This window comes from Schistocerca gregaria, chromosome 2 (assembly GCF_023897955.1).
Source record: "Schistocerca gregaria isolate iqSchGreg1 chromosome 2, iqSchGreg1.2, whole genome shotgun sequence".
Taxonomy (NCBI): Eukaryota; Metazoa; Arthropoda; class Insecta; order Orthoptera; family Acrididae; genus Schistocerca; species Schistocerca gregaria.
The window spans coordinates 551,400,618-551,427,682 of record NC_064921.1 but is presented as its reverse complement, the minus strand read 5'-3'; the positions used below and the strand labels follow the sequence as shown (position 1 = coordinate 551,427,682).

At 42.1% G+C, this 27,065-nt stretch overlaps 1 protein-coding gene across 1 annotated transcript in view; it reads left to right on the top strand.

The window, feature by feature from the left end:
• Nucleotides 1-1,958: 1,958 nt before the first annotated feature.
• The window catches only part of LOC126336205 (uncharacterized), a 49,003-nt gene continuing 23,896 nt past the window's right edge, over nucleotides 1,959-27,065 (top strand). Inside the window, exons 1-2 of the mRNA XM_049999709.1 lie at nucleotides 1,959-2,009; nucleotides 5,693-5,887. Of these exons, the coding sequence (XP_049855666.1) occupies nucleotides 1,979-2,009; nucleotides 5,693-5,887 (226 nt within the window). The 5' untranslated portion in view covers nucleotides 1,959-1,978. The remainder of the gene's footprint in view (nucleotides 2,010-5,692; nucleotides 5,888-27,065) is intronic.

Below are 27,065 nucleotides of genomic sequence, written 5' to 3'. Positions count from 1 at the left end.
GTTAAAGATAGCAAAAGACGTGGAAGAGCAGATGAATAGACTGGATAAAGTCTTGAAAATAGTTTCTTAGATGAAGAAGTAAAAGAAGGGTATTGGCATATAGTAGAACTAAGTCAGGTGATTGTGTAAGAATTACATTATAAAATGGTACACTGTAAGTAGTAGATGACTTTTGCTATTTAGTCAAGAAAAAACTGATGATGGGTGAAGTGCAAAGGATATAAATTGCACGCGTGGTAAGAAAGGTAGATCGAATAACTCATGAACAGAATACAAATGTGGGAAAACAAATTTATAACAAAACTTGGATAAAAGAGAGGATCGGTTCATTGGACTTATTTTAAGGTATGAAGGAATGATCACTTTTGTAATGGAGGGAAGTGGCTAAAAATGGCTCTGAGCACTGTGGGACTTAACAGCTGAGGTCATCAGTCCCCTAGAACTTAGAACTACTTAAACCTAACTAACCTAAGGACATCACACACATCCACGCCCAAGGCAAGATTCGAACCTGCGACCATAGCGGTCGCGCGGTTCCAGACTGAAGCGCCTAGAACCGCTCGGCCACATTGGCCGGACAACAACGGCAGATACAGTTCAGGTATCATGACGACCGGCTGGAGGGAGGTATTGGGGATAAAGATTGTATTAGGAGATCAAAACTTGAATATGGTAAGCTATTACGGTATACTTAGATTACAGCAGCTATACGGAAATGAAGAGTCTTGAACAGGCTAGAGTAACGTGGAGCGCTGCTTCAGACAAGTCATTGGACTGAAGACTGTTGCAGCAACATTCGCTGTGTCTCAATATCATTAATGCAGAAGGCGCCTCTTACTTCCTTACTAGTACTTATTACTTGACTTGAGAGAAAATTCTATTTGCTTCCGTAGAAGCAACAGTTCACCGCAATTTCAGTTACTGCCATATAAATGACTGAACGTATGGCTAGTTTCGTATCAATAAAATTTCGGTCTGAGCACAAAATATGAACAGCGTCATACCAACGTTACGTGACGTCCTGATTTAATGTTCATTTTGATATCCTCTTCCCATACATATATCCACGCAAACAGGCTGACGTCAAAAAGATGTGCAAGCTGTAATCTGAGAAGCATGAACAAGTAGCTTAAGCCAGATGCCGGAATTGTTTCGCTGTAAAGAACACAGAATGATTTCTGTCCTCATCTTTTCCCAATCAGAGCCCGCACCACATTTATAATGATGCCATCGTCTAGGTGTAAAATCCTTATCTTCGTTCCTAAGCTGCTGATACTTGTCCTGGTAATCCTAAATACAAAATTTTTCTCATTCAATTTCTTTTTGCCAACTCATTCAATTTAGAGAGAAATGATAATGTGTTCTATAAGCAGTTTGCCGTTTGTAATGCTTTCCTACGAGTCAAAATGGTGGACAGAAAGAAACTATTTATGAAAACAACTTAAAACAACGGTCGAAATTACAAAATCGTGATTAAATAATATAATATGGCGTAAATCGTTAAATGTCTCTAGGTACTTTAACAACATAACTAAATAACTATCGCTTCATATACAAGCAGTAGTAGGCTTGAAGGGCAAAATGATTTAATTTTATGATACGTAATTTACACCATGTTAATAAATCGTATGTATGATCTGCGATATACATATGTAACTGTTTACAAAATTTACAAATAATTCTTAATAAAAAGCCATAACCCGTACCACTGTGGCTACCATCTAACTAATAAACTGCAAAAAATACTTATATTTATAACTGTACAGAATATTCGCGTCTTCCCTTCAGAATACTTACCAATTTACACAGAAAACGGCTTTGTAATCTCCGAAAGAGTGTTTCATCTCCAGGTTTGGGTCTAATGATAACCCCGAAAGGTCTTAAAGAGTACGCCGCTATTGCTGAGCTGATTGTGGAAGATTTATAACAGCAGACTGCAGACTGCAGCTGGCAACAGAAAGCAACCCGCCTGTTCAACATGAAGTTTCGTGCTTTGCTTGTGGTCGCAGGTACTCGTATCGGACATTATTAAACTGTAATCGTGCTATGTTATTGCTGATCTTCTTTGGTAATCTTGCTACACAACAGGAAAAGTTTCTATGAAAGTGAGGCAGACGTGATCGGTTTTGGAGAATTATGTCCATCTTCTAATCACTGGTATCTCAATGTTATGTTGATTACGTGGCTACTGCTAGTCATCGCAAGCATTAACTCACGGGTGTATTAATAGCACGGCCTCGAAAAGTAACTGCTGTTTTAAAAAACTACCTGACATTTGTTGAACATTTTTTCAAGACGTGATAGCGATAATAACCTCATGTTCGGAAAGCAAACTTTGAAAACGGAGACTGACCAAAGTAGCGTGCGTTGGCACTGAAAGGGTTGTGCGGGACGTAGACTGCTAGTGTTTAGATGTCTTAGGAGTTTTTGAACATGATGCGTAACACCGTAAAGGTTGTTTGATCAGCACTGAACACATTCCGAATTCACCATCCTTACATTAGCTAGATAGATCATCGGAAAAAGTGGCACCTTCCCGTCTAATATTCTTTTCGAAAGTTTGTTTCACTTTGTTCATTTCTCATGATATTGAATATTGGCTGCAATCTGTAATGCCCCTTCGATGTTTTAATCAATGATTTTTCCCAATCTAAGTACAGACTATTTAGATATATATTTATATGATTTAAGGAAATCATGAATGGCTGTAACTTCAATAGAATAAAATTTATATAAGACAACATAACACGAAATATGTTTTTCGGCAAATATAATCATTGTCCCTTTTCGTCGATTTTTATGTAAAATGGATGACACAGGATTTGCGCCCTTGCTAGATTGTGTGGAAAGAAAAACGTACAACGTTTTGTATCACATTACGTGACATCAGCAAGTTAAGCTCGAACTAGAATAGTGGCGGAGTACACTTGGCTAGACAGCCAGCTGACGACCAAAGTTACAGTGAATATTGTTTTCCACATGAAATACGGCGCATCTTGAAAAGGTATCACATACAGGGTGTTAATGAGAGCAACTGCCGAGTATTAATCTAACGAAGAAATATTAGCTACATCATATAGAATTAATGACATTGTTATTCATTCCTACAGTTATAACATGAAGAGCAGGAATTTAATTTTTTTCTAAATTTTGTTAACTACTACGCTACGTCACACTCGAAGCGTACGAAGAATGTTATAGAAGCTAGCAGCCACGTCGGAGGCTGTCCTTGCTGTGTATGCAAGTGACTGACAGCGGTGGAGAGTCGCTTTTGTCTTAGGTGATAGTCCTATAAAGTAGATATGAAGGAAGAAACAGAAGTAATTCGGAGATGAGGTGATGGGATGCTGATATGGCGTTGTAAGCCGAAGGAACGTGTTATAGAGACGCCCTCAGGAGATTTAAATTGGAATTTTAGGAAGAAAAACAACGATGTCCTCTCTAAATCTTGTCGTGCTAATTTAGAAAAAAAGGCTCTGAGCACTATGGGACTTAACATCTAAGGTCATTAGTCCCCTAGAACTTAGAACTACTTGAACCTAACTAACCTAAGGACATCACACACATCCATGCCCGAGGCAGGGGTCGAACCTGCGACAGTAGCGGTCAGCAGTTCCAGACTGAAGCTCCTAGAACCGCTCAGCCACACCAACCGGCCCTATTTAGAAGATCCTTGTTTCAGAATTATCATGCAACAACACAGCTGGTAACCTCATATGTCTTGCTAAGGGACAGTGAGAAAATGAGAAGAGCGGTTACATAGGCGTATTGATGGTCATTTTCTGTCACTCACAATACGAATGGAATGAACAGACGTTCACCATTGTCGGTCGGAAGTATCTTCCATTAACCATTTGCGCAGTTATGTGTATACACACACACAAAAACGCTGCTAGAGGGAAGATTAGCGAATTCGGTGTGCTACACCTTCGAGTGCTACGTGATAATGATGATGATGATGATTTTTGGTCTGTTGGGCGCTCAAGTGCGCGGTTATCAGCGCCTGTGCTAATTCCCAACCTTTGCTCAGTCCAATCTCTCAAATTTCAGGAAATGGCCCGGGGAGGATAACTGTTTGAACGTAACAACGACATGCCCGACTAGATCCGACCATTACTCAGGGCGAAAGAGGAAGATTAGGGTTTAATGTCCGTTGTCATCCAGGTCATTAAAAGAAATCTCAATAGCGGGGACCCGTGGCTTAGAACGGCTCTTCTCCTCTGGAGTTGGTTGACGAAACACTGAACTGGGCAGGAGGCAACCGAAGTCATCCAATCCATTTTTCTGTCGGTTCTCCAGTGTTACCGATAGCCTCCGTTCAGCAGTTACAATCGCCAGATCTGAAACTCAACCCGCACTGAATGTTTGTTGGACATGAAGGGACGGCGCCTCGTTGGGGTAGAAACACCTGCAGCTTCCGTTCTCCTGTGTTGTTTAGTGCCGCACAAAATGACATTCAACTGCTTCGTAATCTTCTCTCTATGAACTACTAGAAGGTAGTGCTAGTGCTAGCTTCAGCTCACAGCGGCTTCACCATATTTCAGTCTCAAGAAGGCAGTGACTTTATAGCACTGCCATATGTAACTGCACCGTTATTTCTACGCTCTTCTAATATTTTGTTGACGTAGAATGTTTCAGCTAACTTCGTGTCTGTCACAACTTTCTAATTCCGTTCTTGTGCAAAGAAGAACAGAATCTAAGAACCATTTTAAAATAGCAACATCATGTATGTGTAGACCAAATCATTTTTTGTCTCTAAGTGACCCTACGCTATAAAAACAGTTGATGAACGACCGCAATATCTGTTCCTAAGTCTCCTCTAAGAGCAATACCACTTTAAATATACAAATGTGTCGATATGCATTTACGCTTGACAGAGTGTTCCCTTTCCAACTCCCACCGAAAAGAACTGCATTTCCTTGAAACACTCAGAGCCGAGTGCTCTTTCTTTGTTTCCACAGCTGCAGACAGATCAACAGACTCTAATAACAAGACTTCCGGCAGCGCGGGTATGAAGGGCTTATTTCAATAATGGTACAAGCCCCTTTTTATTCATTCTGAGATACAGAGTCCTAAGGTTAAAAGAGTACTGAAAAATCTGCAGTTGAGATACAAGTACACATACTTGAATTTTTCTAGTATCTCAACTGACTTTCTTTCAGCGCTCATTTAACTTTAGGACTCTGTATCTCAGAATGAACCAAAAGGGACTTGTACCACTATTGAAGTAAGATCTTCATATATGAGTAGTCGTTCGTATATTTTATTTATTAAATTTCATTGATTTGTTTATTTATTTGCTCCATCAGTGTCACAGCCTCAAGGACCTCTGTTAGAAACACCGAAACAGTATCAATGTTTTAACAGTATATTCATTGTTACACGTATATTACCGTAGGTCTTGTATTTTGTATAAAATCTAAATTTTAGAAATAGTAATTAAGGACAGTACGAAATCAGTAACAGTCAGTAATCACACTTTACCTATGTTTTCGAATAGTAGAAGCACAGAGATACAGGGTGCTAGAGTTATACTGTTGGTCGTGACACCAGTGGACGTGAGGGAACAGACGGACACAGAATCGATTGGGAAAAGTAACTTAGTAACGTCGGGATAGTAGTATTACTAGTAGTAGTGGTAGTATGGACGATGTGGGAGGAAAGCTCACAGCAGAATTTGTTTTGCTTGTAGTTCTGGCGGCGCCGACGACGGCGGTCTTCAGCAGGGAGTCGGCGTCCGACGACTCGTCAGTGACGGAGGCGCCGTGCCCGGGGCCCTGCCCGGCGACGCACGACCCCGTCTGCGCCACCTTTGACAATCGACACTACTACTACTCGTTCAGCAACTACTGCATGTACCAGCAGTGCCTATGTACTCTCAACTACCGTAAGTAGGCATCTCGTCCGTGCATATTACATCTAAGTCGCAGACACTGTCCGCAGCTCGTGGTCTTTTCTGGAGACTAGAAATCTACTCTGTATGGATGAGCATGGGTTTCGAAAAAGACGGTCGTGTGAAACCCAGCTCGCGCTATTCGTCCACGAGACTCAGAGGGCCTTAGACACGGGTTCACAGGTAGACGCCGTGTTTCTTGACTTCCGCAAGGCGTTTGACACAGTTCCCCACAGTCATTTAATGAACAAAGTAAGAGCATACGGACTATCAGATCAATTGTGTGATTGGATTGAGGAGTTCCTAGATAACAGAACGCAGCATGTCATTCTCAATGGAGAGAGGTCTTCCGAAGTAAGAGTGATTTCAGGTGTGCCGCAGGGGATTGTCATAGGACCGTTGCTATTCACAACATATATAAATGACCTGGTGGATGACATCGGAAGTTCACTGAGGCTTTTTGCAGATGATGCTGTGGTGTATCGAGAGGTTGCAACAATGAAAAATTGTACTGAAATGCAGGAGGATCTGCAGCGAATTGACGCATGGTGCACGGAATGGCAATTGAATCTCAATGAAGACAAGTGTAATGTGATGCGAATACACAGAAAGATAGGTCCCTTATCATTTAGCTACAAAATAGCAGGTCAGCAACTGGAAGCAGTTAATTCCATAAATTATCTGGGAGTACGCATTAGGAGTGATTTAAAATGGAATGATCATATAAAGTTGATCGTCGGTAAAGCAGATGCCAGACTGAGATTCATTGGAAGAATCCTAAGGAAATGCAATCCGACAACAAAGGAAGTAGGTTATAGTACGCTTGTTATCCCAATGCTTGAATACTGCTCAGCAGTGTGGGATCCGCACCAGGTAGGGGTGATGGAAGGGATAGAGAAAATCCAACGGAGAGCAGCGGGCTTCGTTACAGGATCATTTAGTAATTGCGAAAGCGTTACGGAGATGATAGATAAACTCCAGTGGAAGACTCTGCAGGAGAGACGCTCAGTAGCTCGGTACGGGCTTTTGTTAAAGTTTCGAGAACATACCTTCACCGAAGAGTCAAGCAGTATATTGCTCCCTCCTACGTATATCTCGCGAAGAAACCATGAGGATAAAATCAGAGAGATTAGAGCCCACACAGAAGCATACCGACAATCCTTCTTTCCACGTACAATACGAGACTGGAATGGAAGGGAGAACCGATAGAGGTACTCAGGGTACCCTCCGCCACACACCGTCAGGTGGCTAGCGAAGTATGGATGTAGATGTAGATGTAGATGTAGATGTAGTGAGGTAGCGTTCCGGCTTCCCGGGCCCGGGTTCTATTCCCGGTGGAGTCAGGGATTTCTCTGCCTCGTGATGACTGGGTGTTGTGTGATGTCATTAGGTTAGTTAGGTTTGAGTAGTTCTAGGTTCTAGGGGACTGATGACCATAGATGTTAAGTTCCATAGTGCTCAGAGCCATTTGAACCATTTGAGCTATCACAGACATTATAGGGGTTCCATGAGTAAAATACACTCGGCAATATCATCGCGTGGAATTAGTTCGGGCATTCGGTGTTTCAGTGTCTGCTTTAAGTTTCATTATCAGGAGCAAAGGAATGGTTTTGTTGATCACGTAAAGGCGGGAGAGCCGGCCGCGGTGGTCTCGCGGTTCTATGCGCGCAGTCCGGAGCCGTGCGACTGCTACGGTCGCAGGTTCGAATCCTGCCTCGTTCATGGATGTGTGTTATGTCCTTAGGTTGGTTAGGTTTAAGTAGTTCTAAGTACTAGGGGACTAATGACCACAGCAGTTGAGTCCTATAGTGCTCAGAGCCATTTGAACCATTTGAAAGGTGGGAGAATAGAAACATCTGAAGACTGGGGCAGATTTACTAGGATCAACTTCGCGAGTTTTTAATTTTTTATTGTTACACTTATCTTGTGTTAAACTGTTCAGTCTTATAATGAAGAGACAGAGAAACTAGTACAAGTGAATAATAAGGTGAGCCCCCAGAAGTGCTGTGACACCAAGTACCATGGTCTCAATTAATGTCTGAAGTAGTGCTTGAGTGAAGGTCAGGAGTTCACTACACTCAGCTGGCGGCTACACGGGTAGCGGAGGCTGTGTGGCGTGGACTGGGTGGTTTTTTAGGTTAGAAGGCCTCGGGAAAGTGCGGGATGGGCTGCAATGTCAAAGGGTGCTTGGCAATTACAGGACGTGCTTGGATCAAGGAACAGTCGGAATTATAGTTGTAAATTGTTGTAGTTGCGCTGGAAAAGTCCCTGAGCTTCAAGCGCTAATAGAAAGCACAGAAGCTGATATCGTTATAGGTACAGAAAGCTGGCTAAAGCCTGAAATAAGTTCTGCAGAAATTTTTACGAAGTCTCAGACGGTGTTCAGGAAAGATAGATTAGGCAGAATTGGTGGTGGAGTGTTTGTGTCTGTCAGTAGTGGTTTATCTTGTAGTGAAGTCGAAGTAGATACTCCGTGCGAATTGGTGTGGGTGGAGGTTATACTTAACAGCCGAATTAAGTTAATAACTGGCTCCTTCTACCGACCCCCAGACTCCGATGATACAGTTGCGGAACAGTTCAGAGAAAGTTTGAGTCTCGTAACAAATAAATACCCCACTCATACGGTTATAGTTGGGGGGACTTCAACCTACCCTCGGTATGTTGGCAAAAATACTTGTTCCAAACCGGTGGTAGGTAGAAAACGTCTTCCGAGAATGTCCTAAATGCTTTCTCCGAAAATTATTTCGAGCAGTTAGTCCACGAACCCACGCGAATTGTAAATGGTTGCGAAAACACACTTGACCTCTTGGCCACAAACAATCCAGAGCTGATAGAGAGCATCATGACTGATACAGGGATTAGTGATCACAAGGTCATTGTAGCTAGGCTCAATACCATTTCTTCCAAATCCATCAGAAACAAACGCAAAATAATTTTATTTAAAAAAGCGGATAAAGTGCCACTAGAGGCCTTCCTAAAAGACAATTTCCATTCCTTCCGAACTGAGTATGCGAATGTAGACGAGATGTGGCTCAAATTCAAAGATATAGTAGCAACAGCAATTGAGATATTCATACCTCATAAATTGGTAAGAGATGGAACGGATCCCCCGTGGTACACAAAAAAGGTCCGAACGCTGTTGCAGAGGCAACGGAAAAAGCATGCGAAGTTCAGAAGAACGCGAAATCCCGAAGATGGGCTAAAATTTACAGACGCACGAAATTTGGCACGTACTTCGATGCGAGATGCCTATAATAGGTTCCACAACGAAACATTGTCTCGAAATTTGGTAGAAAATCCGAAGAAATTCTGGTCGTATGTAAAGTACACAAGCGGCAAGACGCAGTCAATACCTTCGGTGCACACTGCCGATGGTATTGTTATCGACGACTGTGCCGCTAAAGCGGAGTTATTGAGCGCAGTTTTCCGAAATTCTTTCACCAGGGAAGACGAATGGAATATTCCAGAATTTGAAACACGAACATCTGCTAGCATGAGTTTCTTAGAAGTAAATACCTTAGGGGTTGCGAAGCAACTCAAATCGCTTGATACGAGCAAGTCTTCAGGTCCAGATTGCATACCGATTAGGTTCCTTTCAGATTACGCTGATACTATAGCTCTCTACTTAGCACTCATATACAACCGCTCGCTCACCGATAGATCTGTACCTACAGATTGGAAAATTGGGCAGGTCGCACCAGTGTTCAAGAAGGGTAGTAGGAGTAATCCATTTAACTACTGACCTATATCATTGACGTCGGTTTGCAGTAGGGTTTTGGAGCATATACTGTATTCCAACATTATGAATCACCTCGAAGGGAACGATCTATTGACACGTAATCAGCATGGCTTCAGAAAACATCGCTCTTGTACAACGCAGCTAGCTCTTTATTCGCACGAAGTAATGGCCGCTATCGACAGGGGATCTCAAGTTGATTCCGTATTTCTAGATTTCCGGAAAGCTTTTGACACCGTTCCTCACAAGCGACTTCTAATCAAGCTGCGGGCCTATGGGGTATCGCCTCAGTTGTGCGACTGGATTCGTGATTTCCTGTCAGGAAGGTCGCAGTTCGTAGTAATAGACGGCAAATCATCGAGTAAAACTGAAGTGATATAAGGTGTTCCCCAGGGAAGCGTCCTGGGACCTCTACTGTTCCTGATCTATATAAATGACCTGGGTGACAATCTGAGCAGTTGTCTTAGACTGTTCGCAGATGATGCTGTAATTTACCGTCTAGTAAGGTCCTCCGAAGACCTGTATCAGCTGCAAAGCGATTTAGAAAAGATTGCTGTACGGTGTGTCAGGTGGCAGTTGACGCTATATAACGAAAAGTGTGAGATGATCCACATGAGTTCCAAAAGAAATCCGTTGGAATTCGATTACTCGATAAATAGTACAATTCTCAAGACTGTCAATTCAACTACGTACCTGGTTGTTAAAATTACGAACAACTTCAGTTGGAAGGACCACATAGATAATATTGTCGGGAAGGCGAGCCAAAGGTTGCGTTTCATTGGCAGGACACTTAGAAGATGCAACAAGTCCACTAAAGAGACAGCTTACACTACACTCGTTCGTCCTCTGTTAGAATATTGCTGCGCGGTGTGGGATCCTTACCAGGTGGGATTGACGGAGGACATCGAAAGGGTGCAAAAAAGGGCAGCTCGTTTTGTATTATCGCGTTATAGGGGAGAGAGTGTGGCAGATATGATACACGAGTTGGGATGGAAGTCATTACAGCATAAACGTTTTTCGTCGCGGCGAGACCTTTTTACGAAATTTCAGTCACCAACTTTCTCTTCCGAATGCGAAAATATTTTGTTGAGCCCAACCTACATAGGTAGGAATGATCATCAAAATAAAATAAGAGAAAACAGAGCTCGAACAGAAAGGTTTAGGTGTTCGTTTTTCCCGCTCGCTGTTCGGGAGTGGAATAGTAGAGAGACAGTATGATTGTGGTTCGATGAACCCTCTGCCAAGCACTTAAATGTGAATTGCGGAGTAGTCATGTAGATGTAGATGTAGATGTAGATACCATGAATCCTGCTGGGCTGTCCATAGATGCGTAAGGGTACGAAGGGGTGGATATCTCTTCTGAACGGCACACTACAACGTATCCCAGATGTGTTAAATAACATTCATGTCTGGGGAGTACGAGTATGGTGGCCAGCGGACGTGTTTAAACTGAGAGGAGTGTTCCTGGAGCCGCGCTGTAGCAATTCTGGACGTGTGGGGTGTTGCTTTGCCCTGCTGAAATTGCCCAGGTCCGTCGGAAAGCACAATAGATATGAATGGATACTTACGTACGTGCTGTCAGAGTCGTCTCTTGACGTATCAGGAGTCCCATATCACTCCAACTGCACACGCTGCACACCGTTGCAGAGCCTCCACCACCATGAAGAATCATCTGCTGAAATGCAGTGTCCGTGGATTCATGAGTTTGTCTCCATACCCATACACGTCCATCGGCTCGATACACCTTGAAACGAAACTCGTCCGACCAGGCAACATGTTTCCAGTCACTAACATCCCAAATCGGTGTTGACGGACCCTGTCGAGGCGTAAGGCTTTCTGTCGTGCAGGCAACAAAGGGTACGCCAGTGGGCCTCCGGCTCTGAAAGCCCACATCTATGACATTTAATTGAATGGTTCGCACGCTGACATCTGTTGATGGCCCAGCATTGAAATCTGCAGCAATTTCCGGGCGGGTTGCACTTCTATTACGTTGAACGATTCTCTTCAGTCGTCGTTGGTCCCGTTGTCGCTGGACCTTTATACACCTGCAGCGATGTCGAAAATTTGATGTTGTACCGGATTACTTACATTCTCGATATTCTAGCCACATGATCGTACAGGAAAATTCCCACTTCATCACCACCTCAGTAATGCTGTATCCCTTTACTCGTACGCCTACTATGACACTACCCTCCAACTCACTTAAATCTGTATATCCTGCCCTTGTCGCTGCAGGAACCGATCTAACAACTACGCCAGACACTTGTCTTACATAGGCAATGCCAACCGTAGCGCCGTATTCTGCCTGTTCACATATCTCTGTATTTCAATACACATGCCTATACCAGTTTATTTGGCGCTTCAGTGTATAACACATTTATTAAAGTGTAGCTTGGTATATGTAGTTCTATTTAAACATCTGACTTAAGAGTGTAAAATAACTTTATATTGGCTCAAGCAGCCCCCTGTTTGGGGCAGGTTCATGTCCCTACGGAGACACATTTATGCATATCGTTGAACACAATGAAGTGCTCTACAATTTTCGAAATATGTTTTATTGGCAGTAAACAAAATTACAAACTTGCTAACAGCACTCAACATAGTAAAATAACAAAAAAATCATTGGCAATAAAGAAATCTTTTAGCGAAATTCCATGAGTAAGCATAATACGGCCTACATAGGCCTACATAGGCCCATCCATCATTACGTCCCAGTTGCAAAATAAGAAAATAAAAAATTATTGTCCCTCCTGTTGTACAATCGCAGTGAGACCCAATTTTGCATCGAAAGAACTGGAGGCATTTCTTTTTGATTGGCTGTATCGTTTCAACAAGCAAATACAAAGCCAGTTTACATCCTCTCAATCAATCTGTTGCAGGCTGTAAGACAGAGAAAGGAATACTTTATGGGTTATCCGTTGAGAATGGAGTGCTTACTAACAGACGCTTTGGAAGGATAAGTTTATGAGAGGAGATTGGGAGAAAGAAGGAAATGTAAAGTAATAGACGAAATAAACGGAGGTGGAAATTTCGCGGGTTTTAAGAGGATGGCTGACGACAGGAGAACATGGAGACTTGCCGTGTGAAAACCGTTCTTTGGCAGAGCACTGACGTCGATATCAAAAGTAGGTCCATCAGGAAATTCCCTTGTTCTTGCTCCTAGCAGTATGTTAGCCTCATTAATTTTTGCACCCTTATATTAATTCTTTCAGCTTGAGGTTCATTAGCTTTTAACAGGCTCTTTTTTTAACAATGTCTATCTTTTATTCCCTTGCTCCTCTGTTTTTTTAGATTGCTTTTCCAACTTCTGATGTCTTAAAGTTTTCTTAGTGCGATATCAGTAAAGATGGCAATGCAAAATAATGCTTAAACGTGTCCCGGCTGATATGCGTAACGCGCCCATGCTTGCTTAGTTTCTCAGCTGCAACTGTAACTTCTGGCCTTTGAAATTGTAAAAATGTACCTTGCAAATTAAAATAATCTATTGTAACTGAAGATATATTTTTCTATCCTCAATTGTAAAATGTACCAAAGGAGGTTCGATATCTGAGTAATAAAATTTACTCCCTTTGCACAAATACTGAAATATGTTCATCGCGCAAAGACACTCGCCGAGCAGGTGCCGTGGAGTTTGTGAGAGCTCTCAATAGAAGGGAGTACTGATCTTTCGTTCTCTGTAGAGCTCTATCAAGAACGGTTCCTGAGAAAAGTGCTCTGCGTAAACGAGCGTCGTGGATAAACTGTCTGTTTACGATGCCCTGACCGAGTTCTGTCTGAGCTGCGGGGAATGGAGGAAGCAGGCTCCACCTATATATGAAACTAACGGTGCAGTCTTGGATGCGCGGCTACAATGTGCATTTTGCTAAAGCAGCACTGTCACTCCAGATGTGCTTAATACTTTAGTATCCCCCTGTACAGTCACTATGTAGCTCATACTGTACACATAGACAAAATTTCTTAAGGTCGCTAATCGCTAATGTTGTCACAGGTCAAAGATAAGGCTATCGCAATGAAAGACGTCAATTTCTGCCAATTCAGAACAAGCGAGTCCGATGTCGTGAACACACGGTACATTCATGTGCCGAAAACGTTTTCTATCGTAGAAAAGATTTGTACACGTCAGCATTCATGCCCATTAATATATATATATATATATATATATATATATATATATATATATATATATATATATATATATATATATATATCATCTACCAACGAGGAAAACAGTCTCTATTTCTTCCTTAGTCGCAGCTCAACAAACGCTTTCAGATTACTATGTCATGCATCTTTTCTCCTATTCTGGTAGCGTATATTAATTTATTTCTTACTTTTGTTCATGGTTGCAGCAGCAATCGTAGGGGGAAATCTATTTGAGGAATTAACGAACAGCCAATCAACTGCAAACTGGATAGTCTTTTTAAACCCCTTGACCATGGTTTGAATTCTCGTAAAAAACGTCTTCTTCAGGAGGAAATATTAATAAAAAATTATTCAGACTAGGTTATTTATTCTGGCCGATGCTGTACCGGGTGTGTACAAAACTCGATTTTTCCGGAGCTCACACATCGGGGTCTATTAGTGACAGAAAGATAGGCTCAAGTGTTCTGGATAGCCCTTCGGCTAGGGACCTTTTGTATACCCAGCATTAGGATCGTCTTACTGCAGCTATCCTACAGTACATTGTCAAAGTTTCAATATTACATACTACATCCAGCTTAGGCAAATGGAGCAAATCGATTGGTTCTTTTTGCATTTTATATGGTCTTCGGTGTGCCTTAAGAATCTTCTGGAAGTAAAGTTTAATGTTGGAAGTTTCATGTGGCTTTTCGCGGATGATGCTGTAGTATGCAGAGAAGTGGCAGCATTAGAAAATTGTAGCGAAATGGAGGATGATCTGCAGCAGATACGCACTTGGTTCGGGGAGTGGCAACTGACCCTTAACATTGACAAATGTAATATATTGCGAATACATAGAAAGAACGATCCTTTATTGTAGGATTATATGATAGCGGAACAAAGACTGGTAGCAGTTACTTCTGTAAAATATCTGGGAGTATGCGTACGAAACGATTTGAATTGGAATGATCATATAAAATTAATTGTTGGTAAGGCGGGTGCCCGGTTGAGATTCATTGGGAGAGTACTTAGAAAATGTAGTCCATCAACAAAGGAGGTGGCTTACAAAACCCTCTTTCGACCTATAGTTGAGTATTGCTCATCAGTGTGGGATCCGTACCAGGTCGAGTTGACAGAGGAGATAGAGAAGATCCAAAGAAGAGCGGAGCGTTTCGTCACAGGGTTATTTGGTAAGCGTGATAGCGTCACGGAGATGTTTAGCAAACTCAAGTGGCAGACGCTGCAAGAGAGGCGCTCTGAATCAAGGTGTAGCTTGCTGTCCAGGTTTCGAGTGGGTGCGTTTCTGGACGAGGTATCGAATAAATTGCTTCCCCCTATTTGTTCCTCCCGAGGAGATCACGAATGTAAAATTAGAGAGATTCGAGCGCGCACGGAGGCTTTCTGGCAGTAGTTCTTCCCGCGAACCATACGCGAGTGGAACAGGAAAGGGAGGTAATGGCAGTGGCACGTAAAATGCCCTCCGTCGCACACCGTTGGGTGGCTTGCGGAGTACAAATTTAGATGTAGATGTAGATGTAGAGTCCGGTTCCTGAGGAAACAACAACAAAAAATGGTTTTCGAGTACCGAAACTAAGCCGCTATTTCCAAGACGGCTATGCCCAGAAAATGGCTGTAATTTTTGCAGCACATTCCTAAAGATTCAGATCTCGATTGACTTTAAAAGTTTCGTGATATCTTGATCCGTTTCGGAGGTACAGAGGTTCAAATTCACACTACGTATTCACGTAAAATCCGGTGTTAGGTGAAACGTAGTTTGTAAAGTTACATAGCAAGGAGAAATATGCTGTACAGTGTCTCCGTTATCATCGCGATGGTTCTGGTAACACCATGTTGTTGTAGTATAGAAGCGCATGCAAAGTTTTGCTGCACATAAAAGCCGGTATGAGTTGTAAAATAATGTAGTTATGCGTCATTTAAATTTCACATAAGCAAACTACGAAAACTTTACTGAGTATGAAGTTCTCTTCATATGGGTGCATGCCTTCTGTAGAAGGGGAAAGAAGGGAACCAGCCGGAAAAGGCTTCTATCAAGCCACATGAAGGATAAATACGCTACTGTTTATTAAGAAATTCTGACTATAAGGTGGTGTTCCTGTTTCCTCATTCTACTTTTAAACATTTTCCCAAGAATTTTGGCGTGCGAATGTATTCGCACGTTTTATTCTAAGGGAGAAGGATACAGAGGCAGCTGGAGAAGGAAAAACAATGAATACAGGAAAATCTTAGACGGCAGTTGTTGTGCACAAACAGCGCAGGAGAAATTTGCTGTGTGATAGAAAGAGAGGGCACAGTTACAATGGAACGTAGCTGACAGTGAGCAACAGTACTATGAAGAGATTCAAGCAGACAGTGCCAGTGGGAGAGAACTAAAGAGAAGGAGAAAGTTAAGTTGGGAGGAGCCAGTGATAATGAGGCACAGAGTCAATGATAGTGGCAAAGACGGTGAGAGAGATAGTGAGAAGAGACAGCAGCAGAGGGTAGGAATGAACGAGATAGTAACAATAAGGGAGAGCCAGAGGGAGACGTGGCGGTGAGAGAAGGCAATATTAGTAGAGCACTTGCCCGCGAAAGGCAAAGGTCCCGAGTTCGAGTCCCGGTCCGGCACACAGTTTTAATCTGCCAGGAAGTTTCAAATCAGCGCACACTCCGCTGCAGAGTGAAAATCTCATTCTAATAACGAAGGAGTTTGTGACATCGAGGCTGCGGGCAGTGACGGGGACACAAAGAGTTGGGCTGGACGATTAACTGGTTGATGGGTGAGCGAGCCACAGTTTTTGGAGCTTGTGGGAGTGAGAGGGTATTTGTATGTTAAAAAGAGCGCGAAAAGTTTTGATAAAATTCCAACGTTGCTGAGGAAGGTAGAATGAGGCAGCTGGTACCCGAATTTTGAGTCAAAGTCTTTTAATAAGCAGGAGCATATTCGCCTTATTAGTGCTCCAATAGAAGCATTTTTCTCCTGGTTGAGATATGATCGATTTGCAAATTCTGTCTCGCTGTGTAGTTAAGTAACATAAAACCACTTGAAAGATTAGGTTTGTTGTAGTTTTTTATGTTGATTTCATTTCTCTTACGAGAGATGATAGCTGTAATGTTTTTACTTGAAGTGAGGTCGGTAGATCAGATTAAGGGAGGTTGTGCAGCACATCTGCCCCCATTCTATTATACACCTGCTACAACAAATGGTGTGTGTTCGCAGTACAGAATGCCTGAATTTGAGCGTAGCTTCGCGCTATTCTACAATGAGTAACTTGGGATAGGTTTATGGTAAAAAGAACGTCTCTGTGGATGTAAAATACATACGAGGAAATAGTACCTGAAAATGGAAAGACTAAATACGAGGAAACATTTTCTGTCGGGTGTCCCCTGAGAAGGCAAAGAAATTATTAATTTATACAGTTCCATAATTTATACAACTGTATTTTTTTCGGGCAACTTTGTTTAAATTACAGCTTAAAATTCCTAGCCACAAATAATAAACAGCAAAGAAGTAATTTGTCTGTTCCACTTATGTCACTATTCGTTGACCAGAACGGTTATAAATGTAAGGAACAGGGCCCATCATTTACGATAGCTTTGAGGTAGCTCAACACTGTACATACTACAACTGATATGTACTCGAAGAGCGCTAGTAACTGATCTATAAATCAGTCTGTTGTGCACGTCCTTAACAATTTCAATGTGAGTCATATAACGCATATTCTTTGCAATACCCCGCACTAAAACATTTACTTCTTTCGGAAGTTGATACTTACTATGGTTCTGCAGTTAGAAACACGGTATAACACCTGCAGGTTTCATTTTCTGATCTCTTTGTCGATTTACTAAACTTTCAAAATTAAAGAAAACAAAGATCTTTGTAACAGTGTCACAGGGAATCATGAATTGTTTGCTAAGCTCTTCATCCCTACCTCATTGAAATATCTGTATGTAATAACAGACATCCCCAAAAGCTTTTACACGTTTTGAAAACGAATAATGTGATGTACGTAATATCTTATTTATTAGTCTTTGGTGTAGTAATATCAAATAAACATAACTGATGAATGAATCAATACTTATACAGGATGACAACAGTTTATAAACAATAAACTCACAGAATACAGATAGAGATATGTCATATGTGAAGTTGTATAAGAAAGGGCACTGAATGCTAAAGCCTCGTTTGTCAGAATTAGCCTCTGAAACTTCTAAAAACAAAGTATCTATTACTTTTTGATAACGGAATACGATTTCCCAGTACCATTTAATGACAGGTTTTTCAAACTTTTTCGAGTGTTACCAAGCTATCATGTTGTTGTTGTTGTTGTTGTTGTTGTTGTCTTCAGTCCTGAGACTGGTTTGATGCAGCTCTCCATGCTACTCTATCCTGTGCAAGCTTCTTCATCTCCCAGTACCTACTGCAACCTACATCCTTCTGAATCTGCTTAGTGTACTCATCTCTCGGTCTCCCTCTACAATTTTTACCCTCCACGCTGCCCTCCAATGCTAAATTTGTGATCCCTTGATGCCTCAAAACATGTCCTACCAACCGATCCCTTCTTCTAGTCAAGTTGTGCCACAAACGTCTCTTCTCCCCAATCCTATTCAATACCTCCTCATTAGTTACGTGATCTATCCACCTTATCTTCATTATTCTTCCGCAGCACCACATTTCGAAAGCTTCTATTCTCTTCTTGTCCAAACTAGTTATCGTCCATGTTTCACTTCCATACATGGCTACACTCCAAACAAATACTATCAGAAACGACTTCCTGATACATAAATCTATATTCGATGTTAACAAATTTCTCTTCTTCAGAAATCATACAGTAAAGCTGCATGTACTCGGGAAATATTACGCCTGTAGTTTCCCCTTGCTTTCAGCCGTTCGCAGTACCAGCACAGCAAGGACGTTTTGGGTAATGTTGCAAGGCCAGATCAATCATCCAGACTGTTGCCCCTGCAACTACTGAAAAGGCTGCTGCCCCTCTTCAGGAACCACACGTTTGTCTGGCCTCTCAACAGATACCCCTCCATTGTGGTTGCACCTACGGTACGGCCATCGGTATCGCTGAGGTACGCAATACGCAAGCCTCCCCACCAACGGCAAGGTCCGTGTTCCATGGGGGGGGGGGGGGGGGGGGGGGTGCAAGCTGTCATAGTGCCCACAAATTTAATTCTAAATCATCCTAATACTAACTGAAACTTCACCAAACGCCGTAAAATTGAACTAAACTAATTCGACGACTTCCGGAATTCTCTACTATGTCCCCCATTTTATTGACGTGTTCGAACATGTTCGCTAGTAATATGTCTGTGTAATGTCCTAACAGCTGTACGTTTTGTACACGATAGGGACTCGAGGGCAAACCCTTATCTGTCTGAGCGCCTTTAACTGTTGACGCCCTAGGGCACAACTCAGTACATGCGTTTACATCTTAGTAGCTACGGAAACTTCCCTTCCAGATTAAAGCTCTACAGATACCCTCTACATAGCTAGCTGACTAGCAGCCTTGGAAGAAAGGACACGGCAGGGCAACGGCTTACCCACAACGATTATCTTACTCTGTGGCTGTTTGTGCTCTCGCGAATCTACCTGACTGTTGAAATTGCCGGGTTTCGGACATTCCTCTGTCTGTGCTGCACCTGTTGAGGTCCTTAACCGTACATGTGAAGAGACGTCTCCAGGAGTGTTGCCTCGAAAGGTCAGAACCTCATTTTATGTTCCTGTCAGAAGTACTATTTTTATACGGTCGTAAAGCTTGTCAGGAACTGACAAACTAGTGAAGCTGTTTCAGGGTGGACTGTGCTGCGAAATAGATACTGAGAACGAAATTCGATACGTTACACCGTTTCTTAGGTAATTATAATGGAAGTTGGCCACTCAGGCTTTTGTGCGCACAAATTCAAGACGCCCGTCAGAGATGGCGTGGATAAACGTGTTCTTCCTTTGGTTTCTTAAAATCGAACGAGAGAGCGATACAATACTGGACATGGAAAGGTGGTAAGAATCTGACAGGAGCTAAACATTGGGCAGTCTCGTACACTACCATCGGCATTTGGAGAGCACAGAAACAGGAAGGAATGTTAGGGTTTAGCGCCCTGTGGATATCGACAACATTATGACAAAGGACAAACTCGGAATGTTTCAGGAATGGGGAAGGAAATGCCCTTGCTCTTTTAGAGGAAACATCCAGGCACTTGCTAGGAACGATATAGGGAAATCACGGAAAACCTAAATCTCGATGGCTCGCCGCAATTTTGGAGTGCCGTCCCCACGAATGCATGTCCAGTATGCCAACCACTGAGCCACCATGCTCCGTTCTGTCAAAACAACTGACACAACTTATTTCTGGCGGGCCCCTTGAATTTGAGTGTGCAGAATTCGTTATAACCTAACTTGCTACTTTACAAAGAAACAGAGTAACTACTCCATTGTTTTCCTTAATAATTTCTTCTCCTCACAACCTATCCTGCAACATCCTTCCAACATTTCCAGTGTTTCTGACCGCACTATATATCCGCGGCAATGTATACAGTGTTGTTTAATGTCTTAGCGACAATTTAATCTTACACAGCCCTTTCTTTCCCTAAACCAGAGAGTAACGAACGACTCTCCCAATTTTTCAGATGCTTTTTCCATCTTGTTAATTTATTAACTGTTGTTCAGGTATTATCTCCGATGTAATTAAAACCCTCTGGGTCTCGGATCTAATCCCAGCCAATAGTAGGCCAAGGAGAGCGTCACCACAAAGTAGGTCACCCCAAAGTGTGTCATCTCAAGGTACCATTATCCAAGATGGCGGCCATCACCCCAGGGGCAGCGTCATCCCAAAGTACCGTTATCCAAGACGGCGTCCGTGACACAGGTACTTGACGTCAGTTGACGTCAGCTGATGATGCGATTGAAGCCGGCAGATGATGCGGGTACCGTTATCAAAAATGGTGGCATTTGGAGGGAAGAAAGCTCAATTGCGCTACCTCTACTGAACTAAGAAATGGCGGGAAAGAAAGGGCCAAATCCACTAACCTAAGTCACCTCTTCCCAAGAATTGGGCATAAGTCTTTAGTTAAATAATTAGAGACAGTACCACCATCAAGTATGCTCGTCATCCTCTTGAAAATTTTCACGAATTTTGTCTTAAGTGCTTACCTCGGCAGCTGAGGCAAGTTACTATCATATTGTCATTAAATTAAAATAAAATATTTATAAATTTGTTTAAATTTCCTTAAATTTCATAATTTTTTTAAAAATTTGATTAAATTTATTATAATTTATTATGTAACTACTGCATTAGTGTCGTGTTACCGCCTCAAGATGCTGAGATATCGATAGCTGTATTACATGCACTCATTCAGCTACGAGGTGTATTCAAGTTCTAAGGCCTCCCATTTTGTTTCTAATTATCTACACACCCGAAATCGATGAAACTGCCGCTACTTCTCGACGTAATCGCCCTGCAGACGTACACATTTTTCACAACACTGACGCCATGATTCCATTGCAGCGGCGAAGGCTTCTTTAGGAGTCTGTTTTGACCACTGGAAAATCGCTGAGGCAATAGCAGCACGGCTGGTGAATGTGCGGCCACGGAGAGTGTCTTTCATTGTTGGAAAAAGCCAAAAGTCACTAGGAGCCAGGTCAGGTGAGTAGGGAGCATGAGGAATCACTTCAAAGTTGTTATCACGAAGAAACTGTTGCTTAAAGTTAGCTCGATGTGCGGGTGAGTTGTCTTGGTGAAATAGCATACGCGCAGCCCTTCCCGGACGTTTTTGTTGCAGTGCAGGAAGGAATTTGTTCTTCAAAACATTTTCGTTGGATGCACCTGCTACCGTAGTGCCCTTTGGAAAGCAATGAGTAAGGAATACTCCCTCGCTGTCCCAGAACATGGACACCATCATTTTTTCAGCACTGGCGGTTACCCGAATTTTTTTTGGTGGCGGTGAATCTGTGTGCCTCCATTGAGCTGACTGGCGCTTTGTTTCTGGATTGAAAAATGGCATCCACGTCTCATCCATTGTCACAACCGACGGAAAGAAAGTCCCATTCATGGTGTCGTTTCGCGTCAACATTGCTTGGCGACATGCCACACGGGCAACCATGAGGTCGTCCGTCTGCATTTGTGGCACCCAACTGGATGACACTTTTCGCATTTTCAGGTCGTCATGCAGAATTGTGTGCACAAAACCCACAGAAATCCCAACTCTGGAGGCGATCTGTTCAACAGTCATTCGGCGAGCCTCCAAAACAATTCTCTCCACTTTGTCGATCATGTCGTCAGACCGGCTTGTGCGAGCCGGAGGTTGTTTCGGTTTGTTGTCACACGATGTTCTGCCTTCATTAAACTGTCGCACCCACGAACGCACTTTCGCCACATCCATAACTCCATCACCACATGTCTCCTTCAACTGTCGATGAATTTCAATTGGTTTCACACCACGCAAATTCATAAAACGAATGATTGCACGCTGTTCAAGTAAATAAAACGTCGTCATTTTAAGTTTTTAAAACAGTTCTCTTTCTTGCCGCTGGCGGTAAAATTCCATATTCAGTACGGTGCTGCCATCTCTGGGACGTATTGACAATGAACGCGGCCCTATTTTAAAACAATGCGCATGTTTCTATCTCTTTCCAGTCTAGAGAAAAATAATCGGAGGCCTTAGAACTTGAATGCACCTCCTATTTAAACAGCTAGAGGCAGTGCCACCATCGAGTGTGTTCGCCATCCTCTTGCAAAATATGGACGTTAATTTTGCTCTATGAGCTTACTTCTGTAGGTTTCAGGTGGTTGATAAGTTGCGCTTTTTACTTGCAGTGAGTGTTTGTACATTGAATATTTTGGCGTGATTAAACCTTATGAGTTTGTTTGCATGCATAATTTTGGTGATCTACGAGTAGATTGCACGTCTGCATGGTATGTACTGAATTATTTCGGTAGTTTAGGAGTTGAGTTGTTTGCAGGAGGAGACCAGACAGAGAGGTCATCAGTCTCACCAGATTAGGGAAGGACAAGGAAGAAGTTGGCCATGCCCTTTCAAAGGAACAGTCCCGGCATTTGCCTGGAGCGATTTAGGGAAATCACAGAAAACATATATTAGGATGGGGCCGTACGCGGGATTCAACCGTCGGCGTCCAAAATGCGAGTCCAGTGTGCTAGCCACTGTGCGACGTCGTAATTTATGAGTTGTTTGCGTCTCGGCACATCAGTGTAATGTATTATTATTTAGGAGCAGTTTCCAGGTTTGTAGGCTATATATTGTGACTCTAAACACATTAGGGTGAGTGTTTTGGATCACAGTAATAAATAAATTAGGTGAAATCCGTAGCTAAATAAATTGTTCAAAAAATTAATAAAACACACTCCCTTCTCTCACCACCAGCCGAGAACAGGCTGATTCCTTTTTTCACGCCAATTTTCATCACCTCCAGACCGCTGGCATGGTGAATGTTTCGTATCAGCATAATAAACTAGGTGTTGTTGTTGTGTTGTTGTTGTCTTCAGTCCTGAGACTGGTTTGATGCAGCTCTCCATGCTACTCTATCCTGTGCAAGCTGCTTCATCTCCCAGTACCTACTGCAACCTACATCCTTCTGAATCTGCTTAGTGTATTCATCTCTTGGTCTCCCTCTACGATTTTTACCCTCCACGCTGCCCTCCAATGCTAAATTTGTGATCCCTTGATGCCTCAAAACATGTCCTACCAACCGATCCCTTCTTCTAGTCAAGTTGTGCCACAAACTTCTCTTCTCCCCAATCCTATTCAATACCTCCTCATTAGTTACGTGATCTACCCATCTAATCTTCAGCATTCTTCTGTAGCACCACATTTCGAAAGCTTCTATTCTCATCTTGTCCAAACTAGTTATCGTCCATGTTTCACTTCCATACATGGTTACACTCCAAACAAATACTTTCATAAACGACTTCCTGATACATAAATCTATATTCGATGTTAACAAATTTCTCTTCTTGAGAAACGCTTTCCTTGCCATTGCCAGTCTACATTTTATATCCTCTCTACTTCGACCATCATCAGTTATTTTACTTCCTAAATAGCAAAAATCCTTTACTACTTTAAGTGTCTCATTTCCTAATCTAATTCCCTCACCATCACCCGATTTAATTTGACTACATTCCATTATCCTTGTTTTGCTTTTGTTGATGTTCATCTTATATCCTCCTTTCAAGACCCTGTCCATTCCGTTCAACTGCTCTTCCAAGTCCTTTGCCGTCTCTGACAGAATTACAATGTCATCGGCGAACCTCAAAGTTTTTATTTCTTCTCCATGAATTTTAATACCTACTCCAAATTTTTCTTTTGTTTCCTTTACTGCTTGCTCAATATACAGATTGAATAACATCGGGGAGAGGCTACAACCCTGTCTCACTCTTTTCCCAACCACCGCTTCCCTTTCATGCCCCTCGACTCTTATGACTGCCATCTGGTTTCTGTACAAATTGTAAATAGCCTTTCGCTCCCTGTATTTTACCCCTGCCACCTTCAGTATTTGAAAGAGAGTATTCCAGTCAACATTGTCAAAAGCTTTCTCTAAGTCTACAAATGCAAGAAACGTAGGTTTGCCTTTTCTTAATCTTTCTTCTAAGATAAGTCGTAAGGTCAGTATTGCCTCACGTGTTCTAACATTTCGACGGAATCCAAACTGATCCTCCCCGAGGTCCGCATCTACCAGTTTTTCCATTCGTCTGTAAAGAATTCGCGTTAGTATTTTGCAGCTGTGACTTATTAAACTGATAGTTCGGTAATTTTCACATCTGTCAGCACCTGCTTTCTTTGGGATTGGAATTATTATATTCTTCTTGAAGCCTGAGGGTATTTCACCTGTCTCATACATCTTGCTCACCAGCTGGTAGAGTTTTGTCACGACTGGCTCTCCCAAGGCCGTCAGTAGTTCTAATGGAATGTTGTCTACTCCGGGGGCCTTGTTTCGACTCAGATCTTTCAGTGCTCTGTCAAACTCTTCACGCAGTATCTTACCTCCCATTTCGTCTTCATCTACATCCTCTTCCATTTCCATAATATTGTCCTCAAGTACATCGCCCTTGTATAAACCTTCTATATACTCCTTCCACCTTTCTGCCTTCCCTTCTTTGCTTAGAACTGGATTGCCATCTGAGCTCTTGATATCCATACACGTGGTTCTCTTCTCTCCAAAGGTCTCTTTAATTTTCCTGTAGGCAGTATCTATCTTACCCCTAGTGAGATAAGCTTCTACATAATTACATATGTCCTCTAGCCATCCCTGCTTAGCCATTTTGCACTTCCTGTCGATCACATTTTTGAGATGTTTGTATTCCTTTTTGCCTGCTTCATTTACTGCATTTTTATATTTTCTCCTTTCATCAATTAAATTCAATATTTCTTCTGTTACTCAAGGATTTCTAGCAACCCTCGTCTTTTTACCTACTTTATCCTCTGCTGCCTTCACTACTTCATCCCTCAGAGCTACCCATTCTTCTTCAACTGTGTTTCTTTCCCCCATTGCTGCCAATTGTTCCCTTATGCTCTCCTTGAAACTCTGTACAACCTCTAGTTCTTTCAGCTTATCCAGATCCCATGTCCTTAAATTCCCACCTTTTTGCAGTTTCTTCAGTTTTAACCTACAGGTCATAACCAATAGATTGTGGTCAGAGTCCACATCTGCCCCTGGAAATGTCCTACAATTTAAAACCTGATTCCTAAATCTCTGTCTTACCATTATATAATCTAGCTGATACCTTTTAGTATCTCCAGGATTCTTCCATGTATACAACCTTCTTTTATGATTCTTGAACCAAGTGTTAGCTATGATTAAGTTATGCTCTGTGCAAAATTCTACCAGACGGATTCCTCTTTCATTTCTTAGCCCCAATCCATAATCACCTACTATGTTTCCTTCTCTCCCTTGTCCTAGTGACGAATTCCAGTCGCCCATGACTATTAAATTTTCGTCTCCCTTCACTACCTGAATAATTTCTTTTATCTCATCATACATTTCATCAATTTCTTCATCATCTGCAGAGCTAGTTGGCATATAAACTTGTACTACTGTCGTAGGCATGGGCTTTGTGTCTATCTTGGCCACAATAATGCGTTCACTATGCTGTTTGTAGTAGCTTACCCGCATTCCTATTTTCCTGTTCATTATTAAACCTACTCCTGCATTACCCCTATTTGATTTTGTATTTATAACCCTTTATTTACCTGACCAAAAGTCTTGTTCCTCCTGCCACCGAACTTCACTAATTTCCACTATATCTAACTTTAACCTATCCATTTCCCTTTTTAAATTTTCTAACCTACCTACCCGATTAAGGGATCTGACATTCGACGCTCCGATCCGTAGAATGCCAGTTTTCTTTCTCGTGATAATAATAAACTAGGTGAGATGCGTAATTCGATGTATGTAGGAAATGTAGTAGGATGACGTTGAAAAGTAGTTGAAACTAGGTATTTAGAAGCGTAGTGAACACCTTTTCTTGCCTATATGAATGAGCAGCCTCTAGTGGAGGTGACACCATACTAACACCCCTCAGCAAAATTCATGCACAGTTTCCAAGAGGGTAGCATACACACGTGATGGTGGTAGTGGCTCCAATTGTTTAAATAAAGACTTACGTCGAGGGCATGTAATACAGCTAATAAAATACTGATATCTACGCCACTAGTGGCGGTAACACACCTCTAATGATGTAGGTAGATAATAAATTTTTGAAAATATAAACACATTTAAAGAAATTAATACAAATTTAAAGAAATTTTTAGAAATTTAAAAAAATTTACATAATTTATATTCGAACTCAATGGAAACACAATACTAACTCCCAACAGTTGTTAGAACAAATTTCGTGAACAGATATGATGGTTGTAGTGGGTCTAATTGTTTAAATAGGGACTGAAATGAAATGTCGTGTGACGAGGGCCTCCCGTCGGGTAGACCGTTCGCCTGGTGCAAGTCTTTCGATTCGCCACTTCGGCGACTTGCGCGTCGATGGGGATGAAATGATGATGATAAGGACAACACAACACCCAGTCCCTGAGCGGGGAAAATCTCCGACCAAGCCGGGCATCGAACCCGGGCCCTTTGGATTGACAGTTTGTCGCGCTGAACACTCAGCTACCGGGGGCGGACAAATAGGGATTTATGTCCAGTGATACAGCTGTCTATATCTCATCCTCTTATGGTGATAAAACGATACTAATGCTGTAGGTAGATAATAAATTTGAACAAATTATGTATAAATTGAATGAGCTGGCTCTAGTGGACGCAACACAATACTAACTTCCGTCAGTTGCAGGAATAAGCTCTTAGAGCTA